Source organism: Gobio gobio (genome assembly GCF_949357685.1).
Source record: "Gobio gobio genome assembly, chromosome: 5".
Taxonomy (NCBI): domain Eukaryota; kingdom Metazoa; phylum Chordata; class Actinopteri; order Cypriniformes; family Gobionidae; genus Gobio; species Gobio gobio.
Window position 1 is genome coordinate 50,302,348 of NC_137101.1, and position 13,608 is coordinate 50,315,955.

The 13,608-nt window shown below is 38.0% G+C and overlaps 1 protein-coding gene across 4 annotated transcripts in view; it reads right to left on the reverse strand.

Moving 5' to 3' along the window:
* Positions 1 to 13,608, reverse strand: part of LOC307126560 (NACHT, LRR and PYD domains-containing protein 3-like) — an 88,628-nt gene that overhangs the window by 3,659 nt on the left and 71,361 nt on the right. For all 4 annotated transcript variants that reach the window (XM_079817156.1, XM_079817155.1, XM_079817153.1 and 1 more), the window contains one exon: positions 7,665 to 7,817. In XM_079817156.1, the coding sequence (XP_079673282.1) occupies positions 7,665 to 7,817 (153 nt within the window). The remainder of the gene's footprint in view (positions 1 to 7,664; positions 7,818 to 13,608) is intronic.

The window sequence follows — 13,608 nt, forward strand, 5'->3', positions numbered from 1 at the left end:
TACAGGACTTCCAACATGCTAGCAGTGACTAGTTACATGCTAATAGTGATTAGCTAAGTGCTAACTCAGGCTAAGAACTCCATAGTAACCATCTACCAACCACCTAGCAACACCAAAGCAACCACACAGACACCCTAGCAACTGCCTAGCAACCACCCAGAATACCTTAGCAACCACCTAGGATACCCTAGCAACCACCCAGAACATGCTAGCAACACCCTAACAACCAGCTAGAATACCTTAGCAACCACCTAGTAACCACCCAGAACACCCTAGCAACCACCTAGAATACCCTAGCAACCACCCAGAACATGCTAGCAACACCCTAGCAACCAGCTAGAATACCTTAACAGCCACCCAGAACACCCTAGCAACAACCCAGAATACCTTAGCAACCTGATTTTAGGTTTGAAAATGTTGGAAATTCATATACAGTGTATATATATATATTAGGGGTGTCGCAATATACCGGTATTGACGATAACTGTGATATTCAAAGCATGAAATATCGACATCGTGTTAATTTAGTGTGTGACAATATACCAGTATTGGCGATAACCACAATATTTCAAATGAACAGGACTGGTATAATAACATGATGCATAAATACTCTGGTGTCCCGAGTCTGACTGTTTTTTCCACCCTCTCTCTAAGTTTAAATGTTTACTATCACCACCACAGTAAAAACGCATTTTTGACAAGCTGAGGCAGGCTCGCACGCAACGGCGCCTGCAAACTAAACGGGCTACACAATCTAAACTATAAAAATAAAAACATGCATTGTCTTACCCTATACCTCTCCGCAAAATGAATATAAATCCAATCTTCAATTTCCACTCTATAGGATATGCAAATTCAGTTCACGACAATAATATGGCTATAATAGAATAATAATATTATGTAACTATTAGCATTGTTTTTTTAAGTGTACTATAAAATCATAATATTTTTTGTTTAATATTATTTTATTATTTAAAAATATAATAGTGTTATCACATTTTATTTATATTACCCGTTACCGCTAGGGATGGGCTTGATTAATCGACGATCGATAATTGATCGTTAAGAATTTCGTAGATCACGTTAATTTGTTATCGATTAATCTAATGCATTTTTTAATCTAATGCAGGTTGCGTTGCGTAGTGAGTCTTGAAGCAATTCAATGAATTTCACTGTGTGGCAGCAATTAAACATTTGACCACCAGGGGGCGATATTTGACACCACACTCGGTTATCTGTGATCTTCCGTTTAGATTTCAGAAGAATAATCATGAAGAGGTCCCGGCGAAGTGTGGCGTGGGACCATTTTGATTCAGATCAGGTCAACATGCTTATCTTCCTCAGCAATAATCAGTCGCCGTGTGCAGAAGTTGTGTTCGAGTTACTAAAGTTAGTTATTTTTCACAAGGCTTTAAGTTGCCCAATTTGTTAAGTTAGCCTAATTTTTAGGAAGGCTAATATCTGCCCTTTCTTCTGGCTCGGATAGTTTTGAGTTACATTTTGACAAAACCTGTCAGATCTAAGCATTATTATGTTTTTTGTTTAAGTTATTCTTTGTTATTATTATTATTTTGGAGCAAATGCGGTCTCTTTCAGACGAACACAATCTGAGTTATATTAAAGATGTTCTGGCTAATCCAAGCTTTATAATGGCAGTAATAGTTGATCTGTTTTTAAAGGCCATAAAAAATGCACCTGTCCGTCAAATAATATGTAAGGATTATTCACTTCAATTTGATAAAAATGTACTATTACAGTTTTTTATTTGCTTTGGTTGTTTTCAAAGGTGTATATTGTTTGTGTATATAAAAGTTGTATATTTTCAAACTAGCAAAACTGATCATCAAAGGTGCACGGTTTTCCTTTTTTGTTGCTAGAGTGCTATGGATGGTTGCTAGGCTGTTGCTAAGGTGTTCTGGGCTGTTGCCAGTTGGTTACTAAGGTATTCTGGGGGGTTGCTAGGGTGTCCTGGGTGGTTGCTAACGTATTCTGGGTTGTTGCTAGGGCATTGCTAAGGTGTTCTGGGTGGTTGCTATGGTATTGCTAGACGGGTGTGTGGGTATTCTGGGCAGTTGCTGGTTGGTTACTAAGGTATTCTGGGTGGTTGCTAGGGGGTCCTGGGTGGTTGCTAGGGTGTTGCCAATGTGCTCTGGGTGGATTCTAGGGCATTGCTAGGCAGTTGCAAGGGTATTCTGGATGGTTGCTAGGCAGTTGGTAGGGTGTTCTGAACAGTTGCTAGTTGGTTACTAAGGTATTCTGGGTTATTGCTAGGGTGTTCTGGGTAATTACTAGGCAGTTGCTAAGGTATTCCGGGTGGTTTGTATGGTGTTGCTAGCCGATTGTTAGGGTATTCTGTGTGGTTCCTAGGGCATTGCTAGGGTATTGTGGGTGGTTGCTAGGGTGTTCTGGGCAGTTACTAGTTGGTTACTAAGGTATTCTGGGTGGGTGCTAGGTGGTTGTTAGGGTATTGCTCGGCAGTTGCTATGGTATTCTTAGTGGTTGCTAGGCAGTTGCTAGGGTGTTCTGGGTGGTTGCTAAGGTATTATGGGCTGTTGCTTGGGAGTTCTGGGTGGTTACTAGGCGGTTGGTAAGGTATATGCTAAGGTATTCTGGGTGGTTGCTAAGGTGTTGCTAGATGGTTGCTAGGGTATTCTGGGTGGTTGCTAAAGTATTCTGGGGGGTTGCTAGGCAGTTGCTAGGGAGTTCTGTGGGGTTGCTATGGTGTTGCTAGGTGGTTGGTAGATGGTTACTATGGAGTTCTTAGCCTGAGTTAGCACTCAGCTTTTGTTTTAGCTTTTGTCAAAGAATGCTGTTGCTAGTAACAATAATGCACTTTTGTCGAGTAACTCATTTGATTGGTTTTCAGCGCAGAGCTGAGGTACAGACGAAAGGAAAATTATCGGTTAAAAAAATGTGGCGACATATCCCCGGTATTAAGAGGGACTTTTCATACGCCTAATCAATATGAAATTAAAATAATAATATTATAGGCTAAAATTTAAACAGCCTAACTATGAAACTAAATAGGCTATGGTTTATTTAACCCTCTGTCTGACGAAGGTGCCGGCGCATTCTGATGGATTTTTTCCTTTATGACAACGGAATATTACAGATAAGTGCAAGACATAATTATAAACTGTCTACTTTTATTTGTGTACACTCACAATAACAACAAAGGCCGTGGACTGAGGAAGAGGATTATTTTGCACTCCACTCCAAACGCTGTCTTCATTTAAAAAATTTATTTTGTTTATTAAAGGTGAACTATGTAGGATTTTTGCAGTAAAATATCCAGAAACCACTAGGCCAGTGTTATATATTTTGTTCAGTTGAGTACTTAGAATATCCCAAATGTTTCCAACTATTTGTAAATCGTGAGAAATTGCTATTTTAACCGAGGAACCGGGACGTGTGAGCTATGCGTGTGAGGGAGTCGCCTGTCGATTGCGTCATATCTGCGTCACCCGCGGTTTCCGGTTTTATTCAGTGAAACGCTGTACTCTCACTGCAGTGTGAACAAGTGTCATAGCAGCCGTCGAGCGAACGTCTTAACTTCCTTTTCAACACACTCAGATATTTCTAATTCGATAAACAGAGTTGCGTTACCTCATACTCATGACTGGAAAAGAGGAAGTGGCGCCGGCGACCGTGTCATAATAAAAGTCCTGCCGGCGACTATGCCATAATAACAGTCCCGCTCTTCAATCGCTCCTGCGGCCTTGCTCAGCTCCACAACACTCGCTCCTGCACTGCTTAAGACTACAGTAATGTTAATAAACGCATCCATGAACATGATTTCTGCCCGAGTCCTATCCTGACTCTTTCCCACCGGCTGTGAGCTGAAGACCACATGTCCCAAGATTCTGCGCTCAAACGTGCCGTCATCAAACTACGCCTTTGTTTTGAACAGGCGACCTCTAGTGGTGTAGCTTTAAACGCAAAGTTTTTAATTTGAAAAGCATGTCTAAATTCAGTTCATATTTCCAACAAACTAAATTCCAAGCCAAAATGGCAAAATGGTAAAAAATCAACACCAGTTACCACCATGCAGATTTAAACATTTTGCTCTTTTAATTTTAATTAATGCTTGAATAACACGCCTATATCTCCTTCCATTAACAATAATGTCTGGTGCGGTGGCTGGGATATACAAACCAACATACGTGGCATCATTTTTGGAATGACTTATCACGAGAGGAAAAAAATAAGTTTTAGTCACATAACATCGGTTAATGGAAACGCCGTCATTTCGCAATAGTTTATTGACATTTAGAAAATATAAAGTTTTGCGCAAATCTGTAGGCTAATGTAAACGCGGCTACTGTCGAACCTATGCATCGTCAGAAAATACCAACAATTGTTTCGTTAGAGGAACAACTAACCTTAAATTAGAGGCAATAAAAGACCACGAGTCATCCAAGTCTCTTATCAAGTGCACTGCCATACAGCCAGTGTTGGGCAGTGGCGAGATACAAGTTGCGACACTAGCGCTTAACTACATTTTTCAGTAGCTCAGTTACTTTTAAAACAGTGTAAGCTCACGGTAAAACAGCGTTTGCTCAAATCCCGCTCAGACATGACATTTATCTGTACTGTAGCCTACTATAGGCTACCTGTTGTCGCCATTAAACAATGTATATTGTTTCATGTTTATGTTTAAATATTATAATGCTATTTTTAAATTTCATCTAGGCTATATTGATAATTAAATGTGCAAAAATGCGTAAAATATGTGTCAAAAACATAGGGTCAGAAATTATTTTTACCACTTAAGTTTTGCCTTTGCACTTTCTTTAAAGTGAATTTCGTTTTGTATAAATTGTATCGTAATTTTAATCGATGTTTCATCAACCAATTGCCCGGATTTGTTAAATAAGAAGCAAATAGACTATAGCAGACAATAATCATGACACGAAGGTGCAGGAGCGATCACTTGCATTGCACATGAACTGGAGCGCGTCTCATAAATAATCCGAAACTCAGCGTATAGGCTACTTCTCACAGACATGAGAAATGTGTCTATAGAAAGCTTGAAATGTCCTCTTTTAAACGATTACCAAACAATTTGAAACTAAAAGAAAGCAAAGTGCACTGTTCACGTGAGCAGCTCATGACTGGCGGCTCTGTTCAGATGCTGCGAGCTCCATCACTGCCTGTGCTGTGAGTTTAACCTGCATCTTTAGACTAATCCTGACTCCTGAGGATTTCATCTAAGTTGCATACATTTTGTTCTTGCTCTGATGTTAAATTTGTAGCCATTTTGCACTTTGACAGCCAGTTTGAGAAATAGGCTATACTTGAGTACTGTGTGTGTGATAGTTTACAAAATCAAATGATTCTGACAGTTTTTGCCATTGAAATGACTTGGAAAAAAAGGGTCCCAATCAACCTGAATTCACCCCATACTATGCTAAGATCTATTTATGACAATTTATTTTTAATGAGGGATATTTTAAAATATACTAAGGTGTACAATGTTGATTTTGGTATTGTTTCCTTAGACCAAGGCAAGGCAAGGCAAGAGAATGCCTTTGATCGTGTAGATCACCAATACTTGTACCATGTTCTTAAAGGGTTAGTTCACCCAAAAATGAAAATTCTGTCATTAATTACTTACCCTCATGTCGTTCGACACCCGTCAGACCTCCGTTCATCTTCGGAACAGAAATTAAGATATTTTAGTTGAAATCTGATCGCTCTTAAAGGCCTCCATTGACACAATGCACGGTTCACTATCAAGACCCTTTAAGGTACTAAAGACGTCGTTACTAAGTCCATCTCACTACAGTGGTTCTAAAATAACTTAATGAATCGGCGACAATAGTTTTTGTGCGCAATAAAACCCTAAATAACGACTTACATAGTGACAACGATTTCAAAACAAATCATCATGAAGCTTCGAAGCGTTATGAATCACTGAGCCGAATGATGATTCGGATCGCGTGTCAAACCGCCAAACTGCTGAAATTTGGCGATTCAAACTGCTGAATCGACTCACTGATTCATAACGCTTCGAAGCTTCATGATGATTTGTTTTGAAATCGTCATCACTATGTAAGACGCTATTTAGGGGTTTTTTGCGCACAAAAACTATTGTCGCCGATTCATAAAGTTATTTTAGAACCACTGTAGTGAGATGGACTTTGTAACGACGTCTTTAGTACCTTAAAGGGTCTTGATAGTGAACCGTGCCATTGTGTCAATGGAGGCCTTTCAGAGCGATCAGATTTCAACTAAAATATCTTCATTTCTGTTCCGAAGATGAACGGAGGTCTTACGGGTGTCCAACGACATGAGGGTAAGTCATTAATGACAGAATTTTCATTTTTGGGTGAACTAACCCTTTAAGTGTTATGAGAGATTGCCGTTTGCGCATTAGTTCCGCCCACTACTGGAAAAACTGCATATCTTCTGCTTGTTCTTAAAAGCGTAATAATTCCAAATGAACTCCGTTATTTTGACAGGAAAGTATAACAAAGAATATTGTTAACATGTAGCGTGTCGATTTTGCGTGGTATGTAGACTCTCGCTTTCTCTCTCTCGAGCGCGCGTGTGTGTGTGTGTGAGTGAGAGAAACGCGCTCAGCAAAGCGACGCAGTTCTTCACACTAGAGTATACGTCATGTCAGATGAGCTGATTTGAAATCGTATAGATCGCTTGACAAGAGCGAAACTCTCAAGCGCTCATTCAGAGTGTCCAGCGAGTAAAAATATATTTATGCTAAACTTATTCTTAGCATCACACACACACTGGCGAGTAAAATCTGAGAATTTATTAGCCAATGGCTAATGATAGATATTATTTAATCGCCCAGAGTGACGATTTACTCACATATGCGAGTGTTTTACTTGCATTGTAGAGGGTTGATCACACACACACACACACACACACATACATGTTGTAAAACATCACACTCACAACACATTCTCTCTCTCTCTCTCTCTCTCTCTCTCTGTCTCTCTCACACACACACACACGCACGCACACAATTTTTTGTTGGCCACGTCCAGAAAAATGAATGGATCTCTATGGGGCCTCTGCTGGAGAGATATGGTAATTACAATTTCTTTCTAAAACTATATTATCTGTAAAAAACATCTCACCAGCAGATGGCAGATCAATATCCAGAGACAACTCATATTTAATTTTGATCATCATTAAGGTGTTTTTTTTCTTTCATAAAAATGTAATATTTCATATGCAAGCTAATGGTGTAGGTAAAAAAGTACTTTGTACCTCCCAAAACACAGCATTATTGTATATATTAAAAATAAACAAAAAAAGATTATTATATGTATTATTAAAAATGTATTTTTTTTACAATCACTATTTGATTAATGGTATCATAGTGTAAACAGGAAACTAGGAGCATATGAGGGTTAATCATCTCTTGATCATTTAATTATCTTTTTAACTTCAACACTGTTATAGTGTTACTTTTTACTCTGTAGATTGGACTCATAGACACACAGAGCAAGTGTTAATTTAACACTAACACTTTTACTGTGCTCTTTTACAGCTGTGCACTTTTCTCATTTATTTATATTATCATTATTATTATTATTATAAACTGCATAAATGTTTATTAGATTTCAGTGAGTTATGGAAGTACACTAAAACATAGTAGAACTTATTCACTTATAAACTCTTCCTGCTTAACATACTTGAGTTTGTCCAGCCTGCAGTGGTTGAGAGTATCAACTGAGTCTCCTGGGTGATTGTAGCTCAGATCCAGCTCTCTCAGGTGTGATGGGTTTGACCTCAGAGCTAAAGACACATAACGACAGCCTTCCTCTGTCACCATACAGCCCGACAACCTGCAAACACACACAGCAACAGTGAGTGGAACAAACTATTTCTACATTGTCACTAGACACAAGGGGTCGAAACTTGAAGAGCCATTTTTAATTGATCTCACTGTCATTTCATAAAATATCTTTTTGTGGTCAATTATCATTAGCAGGAAGAAACAAATATTTATCCAAAAACATTGGACATTATATCTTGCATTTAAATGAAAAGTAATTTTTTTTAATTTTTTTTTATTTTTTATATTTGATCCCACATAGACAACAGTGATGCAATAATATTAAAATTGAATATTCAGACAGTATATACTCATTGTATCTCTGTGCTATGACGATTTTGTCTTTATAAAAAAATACTAATTATTTCTGTGGTAGAAAACATTGTGGCACCAAGATTTGGTGGGTTTGGCTAAACAAGGGTTTGTTATAGCCCCAGGGCCTTAAGTGTTCTTAATTCGGGATTTAATCATTTTTATATTTCCCATTTTTATGTTTGAATTTACATTGTGAAAAACAAGGTTGTGTTGCATATTATTTTAACATAGTATCATCATCATATCCGTATAGATGTAGATGGACCAAAATAAAACCATTAAAATATCAAGTAAATAAGTTTTGTGATACTTGGTGCCACAGTGACACTCTTGTCCCAAAAAGTATTGCTATACCACCATACTCAATATGTTGTCTCACGGTGAGTCATTTTTCCCTGTTGCACCTACACAAAATTTGAGGGTTCCCCCGCCTGCCAAGTCCCACTTTAAACCACTGTATGTATATGTATATATATATATATTAGGGGTGTAACGGTACACGTATTCGTATCGTACCGTTTCGGTACAGGGCTTTCGGTGCGGTGCACGCGTGTACTGAATGGTTTCCGATGGCAATCTTTAACAGTTCGCAGTCGGCTTGTTTTAAGCGTGGAAAACACACCAATCCTAGTTCCCACACGACCATATTAAGTAGTCAGTTCCTTTTATCACGAAATTCAAATGATAAATGCCGTTTTGACGCTCTTTAATGTGACGTGACTGAATAGGCGCGCGTGTGAACGCAATCATCTGTGAACGCGATCGATCATTTCTTCCTAAAGAATAAACATGAATTAATATCTTAAGGTATGTTAAAGATACATTACAACTTACTAAAACACATCATATGTGGTGTAATCGCTCAGTGTTTCAACCGCAGAAAGACGTCAATATTAAAACTTGAGAATGTCACGCAGCATCACATGACCTCAGAAATCATTGTGTCCACAGCTGTTAGTTCACTAGAGAAAGCAACTCTTTCAATAAACATATGACCTATATTAGACTATATATTCATTATATTCTACTTAACCTGTTACTGAAGTCTGGATTATTTAATGCATGTTCATGAAAATGACAGCCACTGTGTATAAATTATTATATTTCAACAATGAATTGAGGAGAAAAACACAATTTATAATTAGATTTAGAAGTTAATGCAAAAACTGCCTTATGTGCAGCTTATGAGTGTGGATTATTATATCTAAAAAATAAATAGCAACTGAATTTAGGCTAATAGTTTGGGCTCTGTTGTTAACCTTTAATATTATAGCAATATGTATGTAGGGGCTCCCTACATATATATCTGGAAGAGAATTACATACATCTACTTTGCAGAATTTATTTTTGCTGGCCATGCCTCTTGGGAAAAATAGGAAAAAACTGAATGTTGAATTTATACTTATATTTATATAGCGCTTTTAACAATGCAGATTGTTTCAAAGCAGCTTTACAGTATTAAACAGGAAAATAATGCAGCATAATTTTATTCAGCCGTCTAGCCATTCTGGAGAAAAAATGTCATCAGTTCATTTCAATTATCATACAGTGACAGTGTGGGCTTTAGATCAGTAATTTAGTTTATATGGTTAATTTAGTTTATTAATTTATTTCGATGTTTCGTTGAAAAATTGAGTGTCCCCAACTGAGCACGCCAAGCCAGAGGCAACAGTGGCAAGGAACCAAAACCCCATCAGGAGACCTAATGGAGAAAAATAAACCTTGGGAGAAACCAGGCTCAGTCGGGGTGCCAGTTCTCCTCTGGCCAATTAACAAACAGCGTATGATTATTATTCTGGCAACTTTACAGGTCAGAGGTCATAATAGATCAGAATATTCGAAGGATCGGAGGAAACATGCCGGAGACAGGTTTATTGAGGATGATGTGTTGATTAAATAATTATTAACCCTCTATGGCATAGTGTTGCCCTCAGGCAACAAACTACCTTTTTGGACCTCACACCGCCCCTTTAACCTTTTTTTATATATATTTTTTAATATAATATCACCTGACATGTCTGTTCAATGAAATGAGGGGCTGAAGTGGGTGTGGCTTTCTGTTTGGGGGGTGGAGCAGTCCTTTCATGAAGCAAAGCCACATGGGACACAGTGCCATCAATTGGTTGGATAAATATCACTTTTTAACATGTTTAAATTTAAGTAAATTTATTTTAAAAAATATATGCATGTGCATGTAAAGCATGTAAAGAAGTATGTTTGATTTTGTTTTTATTTATATACTAAAACTGAGTTCTTTTGTTTGTTGCCTCAGGGCAACACTGTGCAGTTAGACCACTTTTGTTCAGGCAATATCATAGTGTTAGGACCATATGGTGCATTCAAGTCTTCCTGGGAAGTTTGTTTTTACACGTTCAGAAAACTCAAAGAATGTGCATTATGAGTATCATTTATGTATTTTATTATTATTATTAACACCGATGAGGCATAACATTATGACCACCTCCCTAATATTGTGTTGGTCCCCCTTTTGCTGCCAAAACAGCCCTGAGCCATCGAGGCATGGACTCCACTAGACCCCTGAAGCTGTGCTGTGGTATCTGACACCAAGATGTTAGCAGCAGATCCTTTAAGTTGTGAGGTGGGGCCTCCATGGATTAGACTTGTTTGTTCAGCACATCCCACAGATGCTCGATTGGATTGAGATCTGGGGAATTTGGAGGCCAAGTCAACACCTCAAACTCGTTGTGCTCCTCAAACCATTCCTGTGCTTTGTGGAAGTGTGAAAGAGTTAAAGAGGCCACAGCCACCAGGGAACACTGTTTCCATGAAAGGGTGTAGATGTACTGCAACAATGCCCAGGGTAGGTGGTACATGTCAAAGTCACATCCACATGGATGGAGGACCCAAGGTTTCCCAGCAAAACATTGCCCAAAGCATCACTGCCTCCGCCGCCACGCCTTCTTCCCATAGTGCACCTGGTGCCATGTGTTCCCCAGGTAAGCCACACACACACACACCTGGCCATCCACGTGATGTAGAATAGCCACAGCCAACAACGTGCCAAAGGCCCAAAACCGTAGGCCCAAAATGAAAATAGGCTAAAACAAACTTGCCCTCAAATAGAATAGATTACAAAACAGCATATTAATAGCCTAATAGAGATTGAACAGGGGATGCACTAGGGAGATAGGATAAACTAGGGATGCACGATTTGGGGAAGATATCTAATTGCGATTATTCTAGTTAAAATGCAATTTGTTTTCTTTTTATTTTTTTTACAAATGAAAAGTGTTTGCATATAACCTTTTATATATTAATGTTAAAATATTAATGAGACTAATAATAATTATTATATTTGATAAATACAAATATTTAACAAAATTAGAAATATTACTATTACAATAACATTTTAATTATTAAAAAATTAAAAATAGAGTATTTAAGAATAAATATAACAATATAATACTAATAATAATAACATTTATATTTTACAGAAAACTTATTTTACAAAAAAAACTGCTGGGTTACCTTTTAATATGCAGACAGCCTATGACTAAAAATCATTAGAAAGGTCTAAAGATTTATTGTAAAAAAAAAAAAAAAAAATCTGTGTTTTTTATCTGTGATATAAATTTCTTAAAGTCTATGTATTTAATATGAAATATGAGCATCTTATGTATCCACTGTGGGGAAAAAACTGTACATTGGAGAAAAACATATGGGTTGTCATATAAATTTATTTAGAGAGAAGTATTATTTTTCACATTTGTTACCCAAACGTTTCATTCATACTGGAAGCCAGAGGGCGCCCTCGAGCAGAAACTCCACATTTGCCTCAGAGAAGTAATCCTTAGCCCTAATGTGAAGCTAGCGATGTAGGATAAACTGAAGATAGAAACGCTTTGACTGATGAAACGAAGACAATAAACACGACTGTATCAAGCTATGGTGTATTTGAGTTCTTCAAGCCTTCACTATTGTCATAATAATAAGGTATGCAGTGCTGATTGAGTGCAGACTTTATCACTGTTTAGAATAATATAAAACAACGCATGTCTGCCTCATTCTGTCCAGAAAAAAACAACATTATTAAATGTAGACGTATTTCGCGGGCAGGTAATTGCATTTATCACGGGATTTGTAGTTTTATCACCGAGTACGTGTACCAACACCAATATCCCCCAGAAAGAAACTACTACACAACGAACGAACGCTCTGAGGGCGGCGCAGCAAAGACTCTAGAGCGCCGCTTTGAGCTCCGCTTTCGCGATTCGATACTTTTTTGCTACAGTGTAACGTTAATAACTTTCTGCAGCCAGCATTTCTGGAAATGAACGAGGATAACACCTTTTTTTAAGACCTAACTAAATGAAATTTAAGACCTCGGGTGAAAATCTGGCCGTTTTTAAGACGTTTTAAGGCCTTAAATTAAAAAAAAATATTTTAGACATTTTAAGACTTTTTAAGACCCCGCGGGAACCCTGAGACAGCAGTAAAGGCTACTGCCCCTTTAAGACCTAATGCTCGGATATGCGTTGTCTTTCTCGACTATTAAGTTTACTTAAGGCATATACAGACTATGTCTGCTAGAATACTCATCAAGATGGACATGTTGACATACTTTTTGTGTGAGTTTGTCCGTTCAAGAGCGAGACTTGAAAGAGAACTCAATATTTGTGCGCTGTGAGACGTGTGCGCGCTGTCGGGTGAGTGCACAGAGACACATTTTCTCACAGCGTGCGCTACTTCTCATTCGCGTCTTCTGGCTCTACACCCGGGTGATGACGGCGAAAATGACTGGTCATATTCGAACATACGGCTGCACTCGCATGCATTGAACAAAGTTTACAAAGAGAGAATTATTTGGAAAAATGTGAAGAAAAAAAAAATTTATTTGAAGGACTTTTACACGGCACCCCTGCTCTCGCGGCACCCCGGTTGGGAAACACTGGTGTAGCCTATACCATGAAAACAACACAGAGCAGTGGTAAAAAAAAAAAAAACAGTGCAAAAGAGATATTCAGGGAAAAAGTGCAAAAGGGACAGTATACGATGAAACTAATTAGTCTCTTTATATGAGCGCGCTTGCCTCATGTCTACATTTAAAATAACAAACGTGAGTGCGCAAAAGACGCAACATATGAACGGCCCCTTAGTCAGTGGTTACATCAGCGTATCAGTCAAAAAACGGGACAGTCATGTACGGGACATTTAGGCCCAATAAAGGGGACGTCCCGGCTAATACGGGACAGTTGGCAACCCTACTTTTATATCATGCTGTGTTTAATATCATGGAGCATAAAAATATCCCCATGCCATACGTATCTTTATCTTTTTATACGTATCGTATCTTTATTTAGCATTGAAAGGTTGCCTACCTATTTCATATTTCAACATGTTTCCATTGATTTCACACATTTTAGTCTGGCAATAGTTAAACTAATAGCCTATGTGAAGTTTATGCATCAATAACGCTAATATAAGTGAGAAGAAATTTTTTACCTTAAAAATTCTCAAGTTAGAAT